Source organism: Hirundo rustica, chromosome 9 (genome assembly GCF_015227805.2).
Source record: "Hirundo rustica isolate bHirRus1 chromosome 9, bHirRus1.pri.v3, whole genome shotgun sequence".
NCBI lineage: Eukaryota > Metazoa > Chordata > Aves > Passeriformes > Hirundinidae > Hirundo > Hirundo rustica.
This window is the reverse complement of record NC_053458.1, coordinates 6,278,932-6,299,637: the sequence shown is the minus strand read 5'-3', so window position 1 is coordinate 6,299,637 and position 20,706 is coordinate 6,278,932. Positions and strand designations below refer to the sequence as shown.

At 44.6% G+C, this 20,706-nt stretch overlaps 2 protein-coding genes across 4 annotated transcripts in view; one reads left to right on the top strand and one right to left on the bottom strand.

The window, feature by feature from the left end:
• FAF1 (Fas associated factor 1) overlaps nucleotides 1–11,617 on the bottom strand; it is a 155,200-nt gene extending 143,583 nt beyond the window's left edge. The window contains exons 1-2 of one of the 3 annotated variants that reach the window (XM_040072650.2): nucleotides 11,281–11,617; nucleotides 11,150–11,200 (exon numbers count right to left, since the gene is read on the bottom strand). In XM_040072650.2, coding sequence (XP_039928584.1) covers nucleotides 11,150–11,200; nucleotides 11,281–11,283 — 54 coding nt within the window. In that variant the 5' untranslated portion in view covers nucleotides 11,284–11,617. Of the gene's footprint in view, nucleotides 1–7,063; nucleotides 7,283–7,567; nucleotides 7,740–11,149; nucleotides 11,201–11,280 lie in introns of those variants that run through there. The other 2 variants (XM_040072651.2, XM_040072654.2) reach the window with 2 other exon arrangements.
• A 1,043-nt stretch (nucleotides 11,618–12,660) lies between these two features.
• CDKN2C (cyclin dependent kinase inhibitor 2C) lies at nucleotides 12,661–19,036 on the top strand. Its single transcript, XM_040073593.2, has 3 exons — nucleotides 12,661–12,879; nucleotides 13,266–13,406; nucleotides 17,110–19,036. Exons 2-3 carry the CDS (start codon nucleotides 13,278–13,280, stop codon nucleotides 17,482–17,484), a joined length of 504 nt encoding a protein of 167 aa, XP_039929527.1. The 5' UTR covers nucleotides 12,661–12,879; nucleotides 13,266–13,277; the 3' UTR covers nucleotides 17,485–19,036.
• The last annotated feature ends 1,670 nt before the right edge of the window (nucleotides 19,037–20,706 follow it).

The following is a 20,706-nucleotide window of genomic DNA, read 5'->3' as shown; positions in this document are numbered from 1 at the left end:
TTTTTTGTGGTGCAAACCAGAAGGGGTTAAGATTTCTACAGTTCCAATTTGTCTTCTGTACTAATCAGAAACAGCAGAAATTCCAATAAAGTACATAAAATAGGCTTAGTATGTACATGTATACAACACGCTGAGGAAAAGTGAGCGCAGCTTCTAGAGAGCAAACTCACATCTCACAAAACTACTCAAACGTCGCTCAAGAACTCAGTCAGTTGAACAACACAAGACTAACTCAAGCTGACACAGCTTATTTCTGAAGTTTTACAACAAACCCCATCATCAAGCTTTCAAAATGCTGACTTCCAGAAACTAGGATGAGGCAAATCCATTCACATTCTGTTTCTTTCAGCTTTTTCCAAAGAACCAGCCACTGCTGTAGAAGAGACATTAGGCCAGCTGGGTCTTCGATCTGAGCTGATATGCCACCTTTGGTATTTGCTCACACAAACAACCTGACCTTTAGAATAAAAAAAAAAAAAAAAAAAAAAGAAAATTATAGAAGTGACTCAGCCTCAGTGCTCTTGCCTTTACAAATTGCTTCCCGCAACAGATTAAATACGAAACCTATATAAAATAACCCAAGGGCTAAGGTACTCCGTTCGAGTTTCAAAATGTCTCTTAAGAACTTCAGCTTTAATGAATTATCTTTTGAAAGCATTACCTACTGCTGTGGAACAGAGACCTGCTCAACCAGTCAGACATAGAGGACCAGGAGATGACTATTTTGATAGACCAAACAACGTGTCACGCATACACGAGGGCTTGGATTTCCTCTTTGAGCAGTTTCTTTTTACAATTGCACACTAACTAGTCACCTCTAAAAAATGGGCTTAACTAGTAGGTATCAGTCCAGCCAGTAAGCTGGATGTCATTTCCTTTCATCCAAATAATGAGGGACCAGTAAAATGTTAGGTACTTCCCCAGGCCTTTTATTCTGGTTCCTACAGTAGCTAAAGGACAGGACTCATCCAATGGCTGCCTCACATATGCACAAATTTATTCACTGACTAGAAAACATGAAATCCTATCAAAGAAATGCCATGTAGTTTCTTTAAAAAGCTGCCTTTTGCTTCCAGTATGGAAGTGTGAGAAAACTAGGCTTGCAATGGTAACTGAATCATAAGAACTGCCCAAATTCAGAGGAAAACTCTACCCTTTCATGCTTTCCAGCTCCAATACAATATTCTCAAGATGGAAGATTCTCAAAGTCACTAAAGACACATAGCAAACGGCTCAAATGCTCATCCTCACCCACACCTCCTTCCACAGAAAAACATGAACTCCGTAAGTGTAAAGTTTACTGTAAATGATCCTTGCTTACCAAGATATATTAGCCATGTGGTATTTTCAATATGACAAATAATTTTCACAGTATCTTTCAAGAAAGCCCATTCCTAGCCCTTGGGAGTACATATAACTAATAATTTCAATATTATAATTAGTATTGGTTGTCATGGCATTTGAAAAAGGATCCTACAGCTACCACCTCTCAATCTGTTTCAGTGACCTACTAACCCAAATACCTATATGAATGGGCTGATGGAAATGGTGAGATGATTACTATGATGTAAAGAGTCTTTTCAAGGTAATTGAATGAAAAAAAACAGAATAAACCTCTTTCTAAAAGACAAATTGGTGCTCCAGTGATAAATTATTTAGGTTCCTACAGCAGGGATGTAATGCACATAAATCATAATCATAGTAGCCTCTTTCTTCTCTATAAATGCCAGTTGGTATTTCTAATTAACTATCTACCCTTACATCAGAGAAATTAACTGGTTTTTCCATGAAGAGCTATCAATGGGAATATCCAAGTTATGTTTCTAAAAGGATACCACTCTTAGTCCAACTTCTTATTTGTGACTCTGGAATCCACTTCACCCTCAGTTTAAAGGCCAGTAAATCAAATTAGCCTTGTTCTGATGAACCTGAACTTTGGGATGACAACTGAGCCTAAACATATCTAAAGAAATGAAACTCCAAAACCCCACAAAGAATAAATTAATACAAGTGATGGCAGAAGTGACTGGTAGCAGACAATGAAAATGGCAATAACCAAGCTAGAACACACTATGCATGCAGTATATTTTTATCATGTCTCTTGGCCCTAGGGTCATTTACAGCAAACAAAAGCAATTGTGTTCCAGACCAAGAAGTCCAACTACCAGTTCCAAAGGTGTTACTGACTGTGCAATGCACAAAATTATCTGATAAAATCCAACAAGGACTAAAAGGAATTCTAATCAAAATGCAAATTAAGAGGCCTCACAAGTATGAATTTCAACATCCTACTGTGTCCTAAAGGCCTCTTTTTTACACTGAAAAACAATCCTGTTATCTACTTTAAAATTTAACTAAAGATACAGTAACCTACATCCACTAAAACAGGTCAGGTGAAGCAGTGCTGAGCATCTGGGCACCTGACTATTAGAAACCCAGCAGAGCCCACTTTTAACTAAAGATACCCAGTAGGAGGGGATGATTAAACAAACCTGTCTATCCCAAACCCTGATTTCCAACCTCAAGAGTACTGGATTTCCTTCCAGCTCCTGTGGAGAGAGCTGCAGAGCTTAGTTCAGCACCCACTGCACTCCACAGTCTACAGAGAGCCCACTCAAAAGAGAGGTCTGGTTTGAGTGAGACTGAGGTTTGAGCTCAGACAGATCTGAACAAATGTACACCCAGACATTTAGGGAGACCTTCTGATGAAAACTCAGGCCTCCAAGAACTTTAAATCTTTGGAAAGTGTCCTCCAGCTTATGTTTAAACTTTGACTGGAGCCCTCTTCAGCAACTCCTTTTTGTTGAGGACCTTGCTCCAGATTCCCCAACACTCCACTGAAAGCCTACAAAGAAAGCAAGAACATTGAGATTTGCTCAGAACCCACAGTGAGTGGTTTATCCTTACAGAAATGTTTGAAACACTTTCCAGCCCCCACCCTAAGTGACAAACCAGGGTCAGAACCAAGGGTACTGACTTGAAGCTATTCCTGTATGAGCCTACCTTTTCCATCCATCAAATCTTTATACTGGCAAAAACTTAAAATGACAGGAAACCTGAGCCACCATGCCAACAACAAACACAGAAGAAAGCAAAGCTCTCTCCCCATCCTTTAAAAAAATAATAATACAAACGTAAATTCTGCACACAGACTGTTGGACCATGAAAACTGTTCACAACTGAGATAATCTTCTACAGGGCTGAAGCAGACAGGAGCAAAAAAAAAAACCAAAAAACAACCGACCAACCAGACAAAAAAAACCACATCAGCTTTATCTTGCCAGTTATTTAACAGCACTGTGTTAACCTCCAGGTGAAAATATTCTCCAGTTTAATTTTCACCATTCCAGAAGGAAACAAGTAGAATGAATTACAATTACGTCTCCAAAAACAAACAAACCAAAAAATAGTAAACTGATGTATAACTGTCAGTTTTATAATTTACAATACAATCATTTAGCATGCTTTTTCACTTTGCTGAAAATGATAGCAATGAGGTTCTTTCTTCCCAATTCCCCCTTGCTCTCCCACAAATGTGTTTTTTATGAAAGAGATTGACACAGAGTTGAAATTTGGGAAAAAAAAAAAAACAACAACATTTTTATACACAAGTGTGTGAATCACACAAAAGTAGTCTATTATCCAATTTTTAATAAGTTGGAAAAGGAAAAAAAAAAGCACATACCTTGATTTCACCATGAACATGGATGAAAGAGGGAAGAAGAATACTAGAAATCTGTTGTCTCAATGAAAGCAAGAATTTTTGAGTTCTGTCATTTCACTCTGAAATCCTCCCAACCTGACCAAATCCTGAGTTACTTACTTATTTGGTCAATGAAAAATGTGAATTCTTTGAAAAATTTCCTCCTGAAGCTCCAATGTGCCAGATATTCTTGTAATATACGGACACACGGGAGCTGGCAATTCTCACAATACTGCAACCCTTAGGCCCACTCCACATTTAGGATTGTTGTGAAGACAAGCACACAGCATGAATAAAGTGGTCCTATAGGACATAACTTAGAAGGACAAAAAGATACTCTTCTAATTTTAGTTGCAATCCTAAGTGAAGCTGTAAAAACAAAAGCAAAAGTGCTAGTGTGCAAAAACATCAGTATCTGACACTTCTGCCAATAGCCAAAGTTAAACTTTGGGAATGAAGATAAAGCTATGCCAATTAAAAGAATCTCTATGCAACTAAATTTTACAATTTAAAAAGAAGAAAAAAAAACCTCTTTTCTTTATAGTGAAAAGTAGACCCCCGAACTGCAAGAGATCATGTTTGTAACATGTGAGCACCTGAGTCTCTCACTGAAGATGGAAGAACATTTTGCAGTTAAACAAACAACAGGATAAAATTACATGCCCTTATTTCCCCCACTATGTGACGATAGCTGCAGCATCACTCTTACCAATTCACATGCAGCTACCTTTGTGAAGAATTTATGCTACTAACACAAGCTGTTGTGGTTTTTTTTTTTCCTATGGAGTTTTTCCTTTATGCCAATGACACTTTGTGGAGAAGTTCTGAATTGCATTTAGTAAAAATGCCCAAACTTGTTTGTGTGCTGAACTCCACATCAGCTACTTCTGCTGAAAACAATCAGAGCACTCATGTACAAAGCAAAGCTTCTGCATAATCTTTCCTGAGTGTGGGCATAAGAAGGAAAAGTTAGGCAGGTTGCTTATACAGCCCACATGCATGAATACGTATTTTGTGCTCCCTGGGTAGCACACAGTAGCCTCATTAAAAAGGAGAGGAAATGAAAATAATTATAAACCACACAGAACAGGCTTAAATTGTTTTGAGACATTATGCAAAAATACTTTGGTAGATCACTCACTGTGTCTTACTCTATACTTAAAATATTTCATAAAATTCCATGGGTTCATGTATATGTGTGTATATATATGTATATGTGTGTTTGTATATATATATATATGCAAAATAAGTCTTAAAAAGTAATTCTCTTTAGTCCCTCCAAATGCAGAAATAACCTGTTACTACAATCAGAGCTAAAAAAGAAAAAAACAAATGCAATATAAGTTGCTGCTCTAGCTGAAACCCAAGGCAAAATCCCTAATAACTCTGGAAGATACAAAATAAATCCATGAAAGCTCCACAAAAGCATCAAGCATCAGCACAATTATGATTTCATTAATTTATTTTTTTTTTTAATGGGGAGAAAAAACCTTTTCAAGTTTCAGAAGTTTAAAGGCCTCTAGTCTATTCCCCTTAAACATGACTTGGGAAAGGTGAGGGTGAAATGGTGATGGAAGTTCCCCTCTCAGTTTAATTCACCAAACAGTAGCTGAACTAAACTACATAGAATTGCCTTTGAAATTTTCACTGTGTGTAACATTCTTCAACAAGATACCTCGCATGAACATAGAAGATGGCAGCAGAACTCTGAGAAACATATTTATTAATTAAAATTTACAGAAAACATGGAAGGGAACATCATGCAGAATTACTTTGCAAATAATGTTTTATTCTCCATTTTAAATTCTTAGTAAATGAGTTGCAAATTCCAAGTATTTAAAAGACCCAAAAACGTTTACTGTTTTGTAACAGTCTAAAGATACAAGGCCTAACAATGACTGACATTGTCCTTTACTAACCTGAAGCTTTAACAGCATGACAATTAACAGTTCAGTACTTCAAAATCAGGTAGACACTTGATATCATCTTTAAAAGAAATACAATGAAGCAGAAAAACAAAGCTGTCTGCTGAAATACAAGAGGAAAATGTTTGGGTTCTTTTTAAGTAAGGATTGGTATATGACAAAATATTTCCTAGGTTGAGATGCATTATGTCATCCACCCTTGATCTAAAACTGGTTTCTGTGACTCCACCACCCACTTCCAAGTTTGCAATGATACTTACTTGTCTTCATGGTACCACACTGCAGTTGCTCTTATGCTTTTATTAATGGTTTCAAAATCCAAGCACAACAATACTTCAAAATAGCATAAAACGCCTGGAAAGTATAAACCTGTATTGAAAATTCTATTATACAAATAATTTTACTTTCACCAGCCACTATTTTCATCATCTGGGATTCCTGATTTTAAGTCCAGGTAATAACATGGGATCCCATAAGAACCTGTTCCCAGTGGTATCAATGCAGAACTGGGGTCCCAGTTTCCTTTCACACAGTGTGCAGCTCCTGGAAAAAACTCCTTTGTGAAATCCCAGCCCTAAAACTGGGACGTCAGCCCTTATATACACAGAAGCATCTCCAAGCACAACAAAGTAGCATCAATATAGTAACATTGGGTAAGCGTTTTAATGAATATGGGTGTAAGATATTGGGGTACAGAAGGGGATGACAGTTCCCTGTTATCAGCTGTGGGAACTCCATGAGTTACATCAGTGAGATACCAGCTACTTTTTGCAACAGAGAAATTGCTTCATTACATCATATACAGGAATTACTGTGCATACTACAGTCACCCTACCTGTAGCTCCAAAGAAACACACACACAGAATGAATTGGAGGCATTACTTTTTTTTTTTTTTCTTTTAAACTAAATGAAATAGTTTCACTGCTAGCAGCTGGAAAACAGTCTTTTAAGAAGCTGAATATACAGATGGCAGTTTTACAAATCAATCCAAGAATACCTAGGTGTCTATCCATGTAAGAACAACCACTGCAAATGGACAGAGCTCAAAAAAAAAACAAAACAAAAAAAAAACCAAAAAACACCTGATGGGCTGAAAAGCAAATATAAAAAAGAAGTATATTCAATTATTATCTGGTTCCCTTCCCAGCTGTGTTAGGCTCCCCTCACTGTTTCAAATGCAGGTATCCTCTACTTTTTTACTTGATCTTAGAAAAACAATATAAACACAAGCAATATAAAGAAGCAATATACGCTCCTAAACACATCACTTTTACTTACAGAAAGACTTTATTCTGGGGATAAAGTTTAGAAGTCTGAAGTTAAATTACAGCCCTCTTGTAGAGAGAAGGAAAGGTAACAAACAACCCTGAAGAGCACATTCCTCCCTTCTACACAAACACACTGTTGTTTGGAATGGGGTGGGAAGAGTTTTACCGTCATCACAACAGTCATAGGCTGAGGCAACCATGAAGTTTAGTGTTGATGCTGGAATGGAAACACCTCTGTTGAGCACTAATCTGTAGCACCAGCAAGTGATTCACTACAAACACTGTGACAAATCATGTGGACTGGTGAGTTTTGTATCCTCCCCTGGCATTTGCCTCTTCCAAGTGAGCTGCCTCACAGCTGTCCCAGGGCCTGGGTGGTTGCAGAGGGTAGGAACAAGCAAAGTGGATGAAAAAGCTTTTTATTATTATTTAAAAACTGAAACTCTCTAAGTTAAAGAAGACATTTTGTTCACGCACCTTGAGAGAAGAGGGCACACCATCCCCATTTCTGACAAATAAAAAAAGAAGGAAAGCGAGAGCGGAGGCTCCAGAGGGTGGGCTTCACACCCACCACCCCGGACCTCCCCACAAAGAACAAGCAGCACAGCAACGAGGAGAAAGAGAAAAGCAGCGAGAGGCCACGGCTGTGCGGCGGCGGCTTGAAATTTACCTGGAAATCAGCCAATATCATTTCTCGGTCCATGTTGGACGCCATTGCAGCCAGCTGCGTCCCGGCTCTGCTCGGACCCGCGCACCTGGAGCCGCTGCCGCGGGGAGGACGGGGCAGGGTGGGAGCTCAGGAGCTCATGGAGGCGCCGCGCTGCGCTCGGGCTCCCGCGGCGCCCCCGGGCCGCCCCTCCCGGGGCCGAGGAGGGGAGGAGGCAGGAGAGCGGCGGGCCGGGCGCGGGGCCGGGAGCGGGCAGCGCTGCCTCAGCCGCTGGCCCGGGAAGGAGGAGGAGGAGGAGAAGAAGGAGGAGGAGGAGGAGGCAGCGCCGCTCCCCGCCTGCCTCCACAGCGCCTGTGTCGCACATTTTGCCTGTCATTGAGGTCGCAAAGAGGCGCTTTGCGGCCGCCACGTGACTGCCCGCCTGTCAAGCGCTCTCGGAGCCGGGGGCGGGACCGCGCCGAGCCGGCACCGCGGACCCCGCGCCCGGGCGGCTCCGGAGCGGAGCGGAGCGCGGAACCCCGGCCCGCGCCCCGCCCGGCCGGAGCTGCCGCAGCGCGGCCGCGGGGGCGGACACATCCTCACGTCCCGTCCCGGTGCTCGGCGGCTCCCCGGGCCCGGCGGCGGCGCGGGGTGTCTCGGCTGGGCTCCGCCGCCGGCTGCGGCCTAACAGGTCTGCGGGGACCTGGCTGCAGCCGCCCCCGGGCGGTGCGGGGAAACGCGGGCCGGTGCAGCTTCCGGGCGGGGAGCGGCCCCGCCTCTCTGTGCGGGAGCGGGGCAACCATCAATCCATCCATCCCTCCATCCCTCCTTCCTCCCGTCCCTGCCCGTCTCCCTCTTTCCCTCCGTCCGCGCCCCGGCAGCGCGCTGGTTTCGATGAATGCAGCGGCTCGATCCCGGCGCGGTGCGCGTCCCCTCCGTGCCACGGTGCCCGCCCGGTGCCCCGCAGGCCCGGAGGACACGCACCGCTCGGCGGAGCGGAGGCTTTTCCCCCGCGTTCCGACTGGGCTCAAAAAGAAGGAAACGCATTTTTCACAGGTTTTTCTGAGCCAGCACACCGTGATCTGCACCGCGGCCCTCGCTCAGGCTTAGCACTCCAGCACTGTAAGATGCAATTCTATTACATACCGCAAATAAATCTGCTTTAAGTAACGCAAATCTAACTGTAACTGATGCTTTGTAAGTCTGCCTCCTACAACCCGATGATCATGTACCCCCTTAGCACCGACATAAAACACCCATTTGGACGCCAGCTTGCTAATTAGTCCAACATGTTTTGCTCTGCTTTTTTTAAGAGTGTCCTGTGAGTGTCGTAGCTGAGGTCACAGACGCATCAAGCAGCTCCTCCTGTCACCTAAAAACGCTACATTCTGATACCTTTGAATCAATGTATTTTGCCGGGTTTAGGAAGCAGCGTTCTTTATTGTTTCTCTCTTCCATCCGCCAGGGCTGCAGGGGGGTTTCGCGGACTCGGCGAGCTCCCGGCCGCCGCTGGCCCCGGGGCGAGCTGCGGGGGGAGCCCGGCGGACAAAGGCTGCGTGCGGAGAGGGGCGCGGGGAAAGCTCAGCTGTGCCTTCAGGAGGGTCCGTGATCCCAAGAGAAACCCTGGGAATTGTTTAGAGCCTGTTGTGGACGCTGCTGGCGAGCTCGGGCTCCGGGGCGCCTGAGCTGGGTGTCTGGCGGCGGGGGCGCTCCGGGCGGGCTGAGGCCACACGGAAACGCCACTTACGATGCGAAGCCACGGTGTTAGAGAAGTTGGGGTTTTGCATTTTACCCTGTTCCTGCTCTAGTTTATGTTGGCAGGGCTTGCCGAAAGGTTTTTATTGCCCACTGACGCGAGTTCCCCACCACCGACCGGAGGGATGATAAATTAATTGCCCTCACACCTGCACCTTTTTTTTTTTCCCAGTTTGATGTTACAGACAGTTCTGTACTAAGTACCAGGTATGGTGCAATGCCAGGGACGGCCTGTGCTAAATGACAAACAAATCCACCCACACATTACTAGAGAGTAACTATAATAAAGGCTGAAAAGCGAGTTTTAGCAATTGGATTAAAGCCAATTAATTCCTGGCACGAATTGAAGCTATAGGTACGTTGTCAAGATTAGTTACACGGGCGTTCATGTCTATTACACTCATATTTTAAATAATGATATCTATATTAGATCAAAACAGGAAGGATTCAATCCAGAACATGAAGAAAAGGTGAAAAGCTGCATGTGCCCCACATTGCAGGAAGTTCACGTTCAAGTCACAGCTAAAGTTTCTGTTTGCCTTCTCACAGCCTCTCAGAGCCATTTGAGGTGGGTTTTATCCTCCAGCGAGTGAGAGACAAATTAGGGAGCCGATTATTTTACTCCTTATAATACCCGGTGACAACATCTCCCACCAGAAGTTGTTTGGGGTTTATTTGGTTTTTTGGGTGTTTTTTGTTTTGTTTTGTTTTTCTCTGCTGATTCTGGAGCCGATTGGGACAAATCTCTCAATTTTAGTGGATTATCTTTATCACCCATGAGAGGAAATGATCAGGACTAACGAACTGCTTTCTGCAAAGATTTCTGACAGACCTGCATGGTAGAGGAAGTTTGACAGCATTTTCTGGCCAGGCAGCTTTACTTGCAGGAGGCCTGCAGCACTCCAGCTACACTTTACTTAATCATTTTTGCAATGTGGCATGATTAACAGAGGATAGAAGCTTTATTCTGAACTGTAAACCAACAAAAAATAGTGTGAGACTCTTGTAATATTTGCAGATCTAATTCTGCACTAAGTTAGCAACAGGGAACGCTACCAAAGCCTGTGGATTTTAGGCAGTAATTAGCCACAAAATAAGTAATTTATAAGCCATCTGACTGAATAATCCAAGTTTTACATATAAATTCCCTCTTTATGCAGAAAAGTGACTGTATTTGAATAAACAGATTCTACTTGCATACATATATTTCTAGAGCTAACTTTGAGGAAAGTTATAATTTATATTTTTGCTATTGAAAAAATGAAAAAAAAATAGTGGAATAAAAGCAATATTGCTTCTGGACGAGAATTATCACAATGAGGCCCTGAAACAATCACGTATTTTTTTCTCTCCTTTAGTGGGAATGGGAGTGGGGGGTCAGTTGATAAACTGAGCAAAGTTGTTTTCCCTGCTTCGTGCAGCTCACACTTGTCACCTTTGCAATATTCACAAACAAGCGTGGACGGGGGAAGCAGTACAGGAAAAATACAATCGCAAAGCAAAAAGCAACCGAAGCTGAGAGGAGAGCCAGATACCGAAGTCTGGCTTCGTTCGGCCGCAGATTCACTGCTGTGGAACCGGCTCTGTTCGACGGCGGTGGCCCCGACCCAGGCCCCGGCCACCTCCGGCCCCTGCCCGGCCGCCAGCGGCAGGTTCCCCCCGCAGGGCAGTGCTGGAGGAGCTCGAACTACCACAGCTTCCCTCCCTAACGCACCTCCCCGAGCTGCCTCACGCCTGTTTACATTCAAAATCACTTTCCCGTGGCGTCCACGCAGAAAAGAGACGTGCAGATTGCCCCTGCGAGCGATGGGTTACGTGTGCTTATCAGGGAGCCATGACATTGCTGCTTACCTCTCGGAGGGTTGGCTCGGCAGAATTCAGTCCTCCGAGGGTCCCTGAAACCTAAAGCAATCCAGCCATTAAAGCACTTTAAGACACTAAACACTGTTAGGCAGAGCGGCGGTGACATCCCCGTCCTGTACCATCCTCACTTCTTCGCCCCGCGAAGGAAAAGCGAAGTCCTCGCGTCTTCTTGGTGCCCGGGCGCGGCTCCCCCTCAAAATGGCACTTTCAAATCAATCAAGGACACCAGAAACGCGGGAAGCAGGGAGTGCTGCCGTGGACGGTCGCCTTCCACCGTTAAGACAACTTGACATTGACCCTTCATCCTTGACCTTGTCCTCAGCATGAGACAGGAACCCGCGCCGCTGCCGGGGTGGCCCCGAGCGCGGAGCCGCTGCCCGCGGGGTGCCGAGCGAGGGCGAAGGAGCGGGGACCGGCACCGGAGCCGGCTCCGCTCCCCCCGCGGGCAGGTGGAGACCGCAGGGAAGAAGCTCCGGGCAGCGCCGCGGCAGAGGCCGCCCTCCCGCCCGCCGAGCTCCCCCGATCCCGCTCCTCCCGCCGGGGCGCGGCGGCTCCCGCTGCTACAACCTCCTTTTCCTTTCATTTCCCCCACCCCCGCCCGCAAGGCCTCAGCAGCGCTGCTCCTAAAAGCAGCCGGGCCGTGCTGGCTGTGGCGGGGCAGTGCCGTGCCCGGGCTGCGCGGCGAGGGGACGGCACCGGGCGGCGCGGAGCGGCGGCGGCCGGAGCGCGGCGGGGCCGGGCGAGGGGCGGGCGGGAGCCGCTGCAGGCCTTCCTGCCCGAACTCCGCCGCGCCTCCTTAAATCTCTGCCGTTAAAATGTGGGCGGGTGTTTCAACTCAAAAAGCGCTCAAATTTTTTTTCTTTTCAAAAAAAGCTGATGAGGTTGAAAAAAAAAAAAAAAAAAAAAAAGAAGCGGCCGCAGGGGGGGGGGCAGAGGGGGGGGGTGGAAAGGGAGAGAGAAACCGGCTTCGTGTCCTTAGGAAACAGAAGTAGCGATTGTTTGTGCTTAAAAAAGGGGGAGCGCAAAGCCGCGGGCGGAGGCGGCGGCCGCGGACCGGCAAGTGCAGCTTTATTTCGCGAAGTTGGAAGAGGAGGCGAGCGGGGCTGTCAGTGCGGCTGCGAGCGCGGCCGGGCCGGGGCAGCGGCGGCACCAGCGCAGCCCCTGCCCCCGCCAGGAGCTCGCCCCGCGGCCGCGGCGGGAGCAGCGCCTGTCCCGGGGAGCGCTCGGACAGCGGCAGCGGGACCCCGGCGGAGAGACCCCGGCGGAGAGACCCCGGTGGACGGCGGCGGACACGGCTCTGTGCAGCGGCTCCTCCACGCCCTGAGCGCGGGCGGCGGTTCGCGGCAGCCCCCCCGCCCCGCCCGCCGCTCTCCTGGATGCTCCGGAGCGGCCGCCGCCGGGGGCGGCCGCCGGCCGGGATCGCGCCCGCCCGCTGCGCGGAGGCTGCGCGGGGCCGCGGGAGTGAAGCTGCTGCTGCTGCTGCTGCTGCGGGGAGCGAGAGCACCGAGGGAGTGAGCTGGGCGCCGGGACAGCCGCCGCCGCCGCGCCCGGCCCTCCGCGGGCGCGGCTCGTCCTTGCCTTCCCTGCTGGGCCCGGACTAAGGCGACGGAGTGGGATGAAGGGGGCATCCCGAGAGGGAGTTGGATGCACAGTGCTACAGGAGAGCTTTCCTCGGAGCTGTTGCTGCTGCTAAGTTTCAGAAACCGACTGTGAACAGGGTGGGTTGTCTTCTTCTTCCAAGATCTGAGGTCTGAGTGAGTCTCCGGTGTACGTGTATATATGTTACCTATAACATATACAATATATTGCATAGCTGCTAATCTATTTCCCCCCCGCGAAAGCGGTCAAAGTCTTTTTAATAAGAGTCACTCTATATGTGGAAGCAAAGAAATCTTCCTTCAAGTGGAGCTGCAGTAATCACGTGTGAGTTAGGGGCGGGCTCTTGGCAAGGAGGTTTTTTACGAGTATTTACTACAAGGTCTTACTCCAGAAGATTAACCATCCCAATCCTTCTGTCAGTCTCCGATGCCATGCCTGGTTAAAAAAAAAAAAAAAAAAAAAAAAAAAAAAAAAAAAAAAATCTCATCTTTTTTCCGATCGTCAGTCACCCTAAAGAATGGCCGAGCCTTCTGGGAACGAGCTGGCGTCCGCGGCTGCCAAGGGGGACCTAGTGCAACTTACTAATTTGTTGCAAAAGAATGTAAACGTCAATGCACAAAATGGATTTGGGAGGACTGCGCTGCAGGTTGGTATCCAGAGAGGGAGAAAATATTTCATCACTGGTACCTACGTGACCCGGGTTTCCAAAAAAGACAACGTTTTAAGCAGGCTGGTGGATGAAATTCGAGTGGTTTTTCAAACTCGTTGGATGCCATATTTTAGCCAACTTTAGTGGCTCCAACTCCCTAAAATGACGTACTTGAAATAAAACTGGTCAAAACCATTCTTTCAATCGGGGATCACCCTCAATGTCAAACGGGCTACGAGTTTGCTAATATTTTGTAATTTCGTGGGGAGGAGGCAAGGAATGAGAGACTTGAGATGAAAAGAAATCAGCTTAGGTGTGCAGGATTTCATAGCAGGTCTGTAAACAAAAATGTTCTGTTCTCTGAAGCTTAGGATTTGTACTTTTTTTCTTACTTTTTTATTTTCTTTTTTTTATTATTTTCTTTTTGTTCTTTTTCTTTTCTTTTCTTTTCTTTTTTTTCTTTTTCTTTTTTTTCTTTCTTTTTTTTTTTTTTTTTTTTTTTTTCTGCAATGTGCTTTTAAAACGTGGCTTGTCTGGGTTCTGGGGTCTGCTGTGGATGGTACTTTTCCTTTTTACTCTGTTTGTGGGAATGACCTTTCTCTCTGGGAAGCATGCTGCTCAGAACCGAGTACCTCCGATGTACATTAAGAGCTAGCTTTGCGAGCCAGAGTCCCAGCTGAATCACTTGCTTTTTCATTCATATTTAAGACTTTAAAATTTGCTTTTTTCAGATCGGCTGGCAGGGCATTGCTTCCAGTTATTTCCTTTCTGATCGTATAGGGTGCTGTGTCCTAATTTTTAACCGTGTAGTTGTGCAGACAGGATTTGGAACTTATCCAACTGGAGCTGATGGAAGATTTTGGAGCTGATGGAAGATTTTGCTTTTAATATTATCAGATAATGATAGCAAAAAGGCTAGAATACCTACCAAATAGTGAAAATATGTGATTTATAAATCCAGAGGGAAAATAAATGTGATTATTTGTATTTAAGTTATACGTAATGCAATGTGGAAGTAGTGCAATGTGGAGCTATAGGTCTTTTTCATTTCATACATTACTAAAATCGTTTTTTAACCCCTCTTCCCCCAAAACCATGGTAATAATTTCTGAAAGTGGATTTTTGAACAGCATAGAACCTGTGAATGTACTCGAGATATTTACAGCTTTTTGGTTTAGCATCAAAATGTCTGAGCTGGAAAATAAGCACATCTTGCTGATAATGCAGGAATGACCCTTTTTGATAATTTTGCTGAAGCTAGAGAGATCTGTGAGCTCCTCGTTGTCCTGTTAACACCTAAATAGGGCATCGCATGGCAGTGCAGGCACTTGCAGTAACTTTTAAGAGAGTGAAAGTGTTTAAATTAAAAACTTAGACAAGCTAAATTCTTTAAGAAAGCAGGAAACATTTAGCTAGTTGATTTATCCTCAGGACAAGGGCTGAAAACCGATTTGTCCTGCTGGAATGCTGGATATTTTTTTCTAAAAGCAGTTAGCTGTCCATATCCTGAATTAAGGTATATTTTACACAATTACATAGCACCCAGTTATATTAAACATGCATCCGTGCCTAACGATACTTCTTAGGGGTGCATAATAACAACTGAGCTAATGAACCACAACAAAAATCAAAACAGGAGAATCTGTCGACTTATTTTCAATATGTATCATCCTGAAATGTGCTGTGGGTGCCTGGCCACGCTCGAAAGACTTCTCTGTCAGTGCACTCTGCACTGTGAGATAATCTCTCTGTAATCTCTCTCTCAGTTACAACGGAGAGAATGCTTCTATATTAATGTCAGTGAATTTATATTTTTCCTCTGCATTTATGTTTAATTAAACAACTGCTTGGCTTGTCTTGCTCTGTCCTTTTTGCTTCTGGTGAGGTGTACCTATGCAGGCCTCAAATACATCTCCTGCCCTTATGCTCTTCGTCAGACTTACTCAATTAATGCTTTTCTCCTTCTTCGCCTCCCTCCCCCCAAATATAACTTTGTAAAATATAGGGGGCATTTGCTGTTCAGTTGTAGCCCACGGCCAAAAAAACACCACCTTTTGTAGGATTTTCCCCCCCCCTCGCATCTTTAACTGAAGCCTTCAGTCCTCTGGCCTGAACACTGACAACTCCCACTTAACACAAATATATGTTTTGAATTCACAAATAATACAGCCTGGGCTCTCAAAAAGAGATCAAAATGTCCGGGTTTTACTAAACAAAGAGAGATCACAATGATCTTGTTTTCTTTTACATCGCTTCCATCTCTCGTCAGAAGTGAAAGAAGTGGCTGGAAGTCGGGAGCTGGAAGCCTTAGGGCACACTGAGATCTCTCTCCCTGAATCCCAGCCTGTCTTATCTGCATTTTTGCTCCTGTCTGTGGTTATAATGTGCTGGGCTGCTTTACACTTCAAATGCTGTACATAAATATATTTATTATAGCTTGCTTTTCTTAAAAAAACTTAATATCTATTTTTCGTCAGGAGAGATTTTCAGCAAACCCCTGTAGAAATTGTACCTTATGCTGAATCTATTGCAGTGTAATGCTCGTTCATGCTGGTTTGGTTTTTTTTTTTTTTTAAACCAAGATTTTCAAATCCATGTGTGAATCTCTCTCTAAGGAAATAGAAAAAAGTTAGGGGTTTTTTTGAATTTTATACTTACACTGAGACTAGTTACAAGGACAGGAAAATACTGCCTATAGGTTAGAGATTACACATTATACATTAGTGTTCATTTTTGGAAAGTGTGCAAAAAAAATATGAGGAATTACAAGGAAATCGGTGTAAGCGATTAAGTTACAAATAAGAGAGATTTGTGTTCTAATTATGATAGTTTTATGGTGCAATTGAGAAAATTGAAAGAAGCTTTTTTTCCTTTTTTTTTTTTTTCTTTTTTCTTTTTTTTTTTTTTCTTTCCCTGAGAGAAACAGTCAGAAAAATCCAATTGTTGTTGTTGTTGTATTTTTTTAAGGGATGTGCTACACCAAAACATAACCACAGTTTACTTATAGAGAGATTATGAAAGTATAATATAATATACTAATTTTTAGAAGAGAACTTCTGTAACTTAGAAACATTCCTTTTGACTTTTCCTATTTAGGTGACTTAAGGAAACACAAATATTGGGGAGAAGAATTTTTTTTAGCATTTATGTTTCTCAACAGATAGAGCTATGGTACAGTCCAAATATTTGTTTTATGATAATGCACAGACAATGTAAACACCTGAAAGCTTGTAAAAACACATTCTACATTTAGTGTTGCTGAGGTAAAATATCTGTTCCTCAGAGACCCTATATTTGCTGTTTAACAAGATTAAACAGTAATGCAGAGGTGTCTCAATACTTAGGCAAATAAAACCGAACTCTACTTAATTTTTATGTTAAGAAACTGAGATGACCCTCATTAGGGGAGAAAAAAAAAAAAAAAATTATATCCCATTCTATGCTATTTCAGGCATTAATGTCTCCGAGGCAGAAAGCTATGACCACCGAAGTGATAACATCTTGCACAATTTCACCGAGTTCAGTAACAAATACATTAAAAACTAGATGTTCTGGTGTGTCACTTTTATAGCGAGTCTCCTCTGCCTGTTTGAAATGAGAACTGGACTCTGACGAAAGCCAGGGCTGAGAAGCGAGGACGGGAGGCAGTGCTGGAGCAAACCCCCACCCTCCGTGTCCGATTCTCCTCTCTCTTCCGTAGGTGATGAAACTCGGGAACCCCGAAATCGCCCGGCGGCTGCTCAGTAACGGGGCGAACCCCAACCTGAAAGACAGTACCGGCTTCGCTGTCATCCACGACGTAGCCAGGGAGGGGTTTCTGGACACTTTGCAGACTCTGCTGGAGTTCAAAGCCGACGTTAACATCGAGGACAACGACGGCAACCTGCCCCTGCACTTGGCGGCCCAGGAGGGGCACGTGCGGGTGGTGGAGCTGCTGCTGGCGCGCTCCGAGTGCAAGGTGGGCCACCAGAACAAGCGGGGGGCCACCGCCTACGACCTGGCCAAGCTCTACCGGAGGGCAGCCGTGGTGGAGCTCCTGGAGGCCAGCAGCTCCCTCCCCCCCAGCATGGACTGAACCCCGCCAGGACGGGGTCTCCCTTGGACGTGAGGGCGTGCAGACTTCTTGGGGTGTTTCCCTCCTTTTTACCAACATTTGTTGCTACATTGCTCTTTTTTTTTTTTATTTTTTTTTTCCTCCGGAACAGCTGGTAGTGTAAGTCTCAAGAAATTCCAGAGGTGGGTTTTTAGATAAGAGAAACGTTTTAAATCCATGCTCCCAGCAGTTTCCTATACCTTTCACTTTACACCGTACTCCCAGGCTCATCCGTGTGTATGTTGGTTGCTCATATCTAGTTTTCCAGTATCAACTTTTACAATTCACTTTAGGTCATTCGTATGAAGTCATTAATACAACAGCTACTATTCACACGCTTAATATTGCTCGACTTTTAAAGAAGGAAATAGTTTACTGTGATTTCTCCCACCTCTCGACGCAGCCCTCCCTTCTCCTCACTCCCCCCACCCCTTTTTTGTTCAGGCTCCAGAGTCTGAAGTCTTGTTTTAGATAAAAACATCCTTTTAATAAAGGGTCACTTGCAGCCCCTGCACAGGCAGAGCTGGAAGTCAAAGGCTGCGTGGCCTGAGGACAGTGGATGGCGTTTAGATGCTTTAGGCAGTAACTGCATTTTGTCACTAACAAGAGCTTGTAGAACTAGGTCACTTACTTTCTAAATGTAGATGACACTTTTCCTCTTTGTGTATTTAAACTTTCACCGATCTGGTTTTGAATTTAGTTACTAGAAACAGTATAAGTGGTGTTTCTTCGATTGCCAGAGGTTTTAAACAGCTCAGTTTGGTAGTTCGTGTTTACTGTGCACTGCAGAAGATGTTTTGTCTAGTTTCACAACAAGCAGCAGAGAACCATTGTGAAAAGCAAGAGGACATGAAGGCTGCAATACAAGACTTCTGGTCACTTCATCTGCTCATTGCAGTTTAGACGTTCTCCTAGTAATATTTGCTTTCCACCAACTATTCTGTTTTGTCTGGAAATAAACCATTTTAATGACAACATCTCACAAAACAAGAATATTTGAATACGGTGACATTTAGGAAGCAGCACTTTCGATATTTGTGAAGTTAAGTTATTGCTTGCACCTAAAGCACAATTTAACCATTGGAAAATTTCAATTGCAACACAGTTGAGAGTATTCACCAGACTGAAACTCATTTGCCTCTCCAGCCTCAACAGGAGCTAACGATGCTCAGCACCGTGTAGGGAAAAGTCTATTATGGAACTTTTAACATTTGTACAGGACCTACTTGTTGGGCAGATGGGCAGTTTAAAGTGCTTAATTTTGAATAGTCTAAATTTCAGTCGTGAAAAATAGAAGGTTTTAAATCAGTGCAAAATGAATACTACTTTAAATAGCACTTAAAAGAGGAGAGGTAATATATTAGTTTAGTTTTTAACTTTCTTTTTTATTATTATTATTTTAATTAGCCCCACAAAATCAGTTACTACATTTTTCGAGTAAAAAAAAATAATTTGCTGAAACTGTCTGTCACATTTACTATAAGCTCTGTCACACTGCTGTGTTCTGATTAAAAACCTCTGTGAAATACGAAAATTTGTGCGCATGATCATTAATCGGAGCAGCACAGCACATAGGAAGCATCATTGGGGAAATAACCCCCAAAATTCCGGGTAGAAAGAGCACTAAAGAACCCGAAATATTAAACCAAGCAACGTAATCCACAGGTCCCCGAGGCGAAGTGACCCAAATCGCTGTGTTGCTCTCCATCTTCCTTTCCTCATATCCTGGAGGATGCTCCAAGCCTTTCCCTTCTCCATTCCTCTCACAAAGAGGAATTCCGTGCTACACCAGAAGGTAATAACCAGCTTTCTCACGTTTGTTGGTTTGGTTGGGTTTTTTTTTTTTTTTTTGGTTGGTTTTGTTTGGGTTGTTTTTTGGGGTTTTTTTTCACCTGTGCTACTTAAAAAAAAATTCATTCCAAGCCCGTTTGGAACTTCATCAGCATTTAATTTACGCCAAGGCGAAGTTTAAGCAGTGGCTTAATAGAACAACTTCTCTTCCGAGAAAAATGCCCCGCCTAGTCAGAAATAGCGGCTTTTATTGCTTGCCAGGAGTTCAGGGTTAAAGCCAGGACGAAGCACGCACCCCCCGGCCATGCCCAAAGCCTCGGCGGCTGAGTCACGGGCGATTGTCTGGTTTAAAGGTGCATTTTATCTGATTTCACTGCTGCGCTTTCTCTGTAAGCCCCTCAGTTTATCGGAAACAAGATGATCAATTGAAGTTCCTAGTTAGATACTTGGAAAGTAAAAATTGCTCTCTATTATCCCAGGAAGTTAATAGTTACTGCAAAGAGCCTCTGGGAAACCAAAGGCATCAGTCAGCTGGTGGGTTACACGCACCTCACAGGGTTTGTCTGTGGCAAAAGGTGCCTGGCTGCTGGGGAAGGGCTTTCCTCCCGAAGTCTTTGTATTTACTGAGCGAGGAGAAAATAATACAAAGCAAGCCTCATTAACAGAGAATCTTGACACCTAAAAAGGATTGTAATATCGCATGTGGTTTCAGAAATTGCTTTGGCACTTTTCCCCCCAGTATTTTGGCAGCATCAAAAAGTCCAGTTTCAAAAATTCGCGTATTCCTGAAAATCTCGACAATCATATTTACCCAGAGATGCAAAACTGCAGCGTGTGAATCTCAAAAGATTTTTGAGAACTTTCATTGAGACATAAACCAACCGCCAAGTAAGTCTCCAGGCAGGAGCAGAGATCGCCCTGCAGCAGCCCAGGAATCGGCAGCAAACAGCGCAGCATCGAGACGAGAGGTATAAATAGAAACAAATACAGCAAGCGCAGAAAAATGTGAAGAAATGGAGCATAAAATGCAGCTGTACCAGGATTCACAGTGACCAGGCTGTGTGAGGACACAACTGTGGGGCAACAGCCCTCTCCCCTATTTCAGTTACACGGATGAGCAAAGCTGTTACACTTGACCTTTGTTTCTAAATTATCCTCGGAACAACGGCGGGGGCTGCTGAACTCCTTTTGGAAAGGGGCAGATCCCAAAGGGATCCTACAGGGAACGAAGAGGGTTTCATCTGTGGCAGCAGCATGAGAGGGTGAAATGCCCGATCTGTGGGTGCTGGGCAGAGAGGGGCAGAGGTGCAGGGCTAACCCTGGCACTGCCCTGCCCTTAGCCGGGGGAGGGTGAATGAGAAGGTATTTGAAGGTGAATTCTGCAGTGCAATAAGCCACTGCACATTTAAGTAC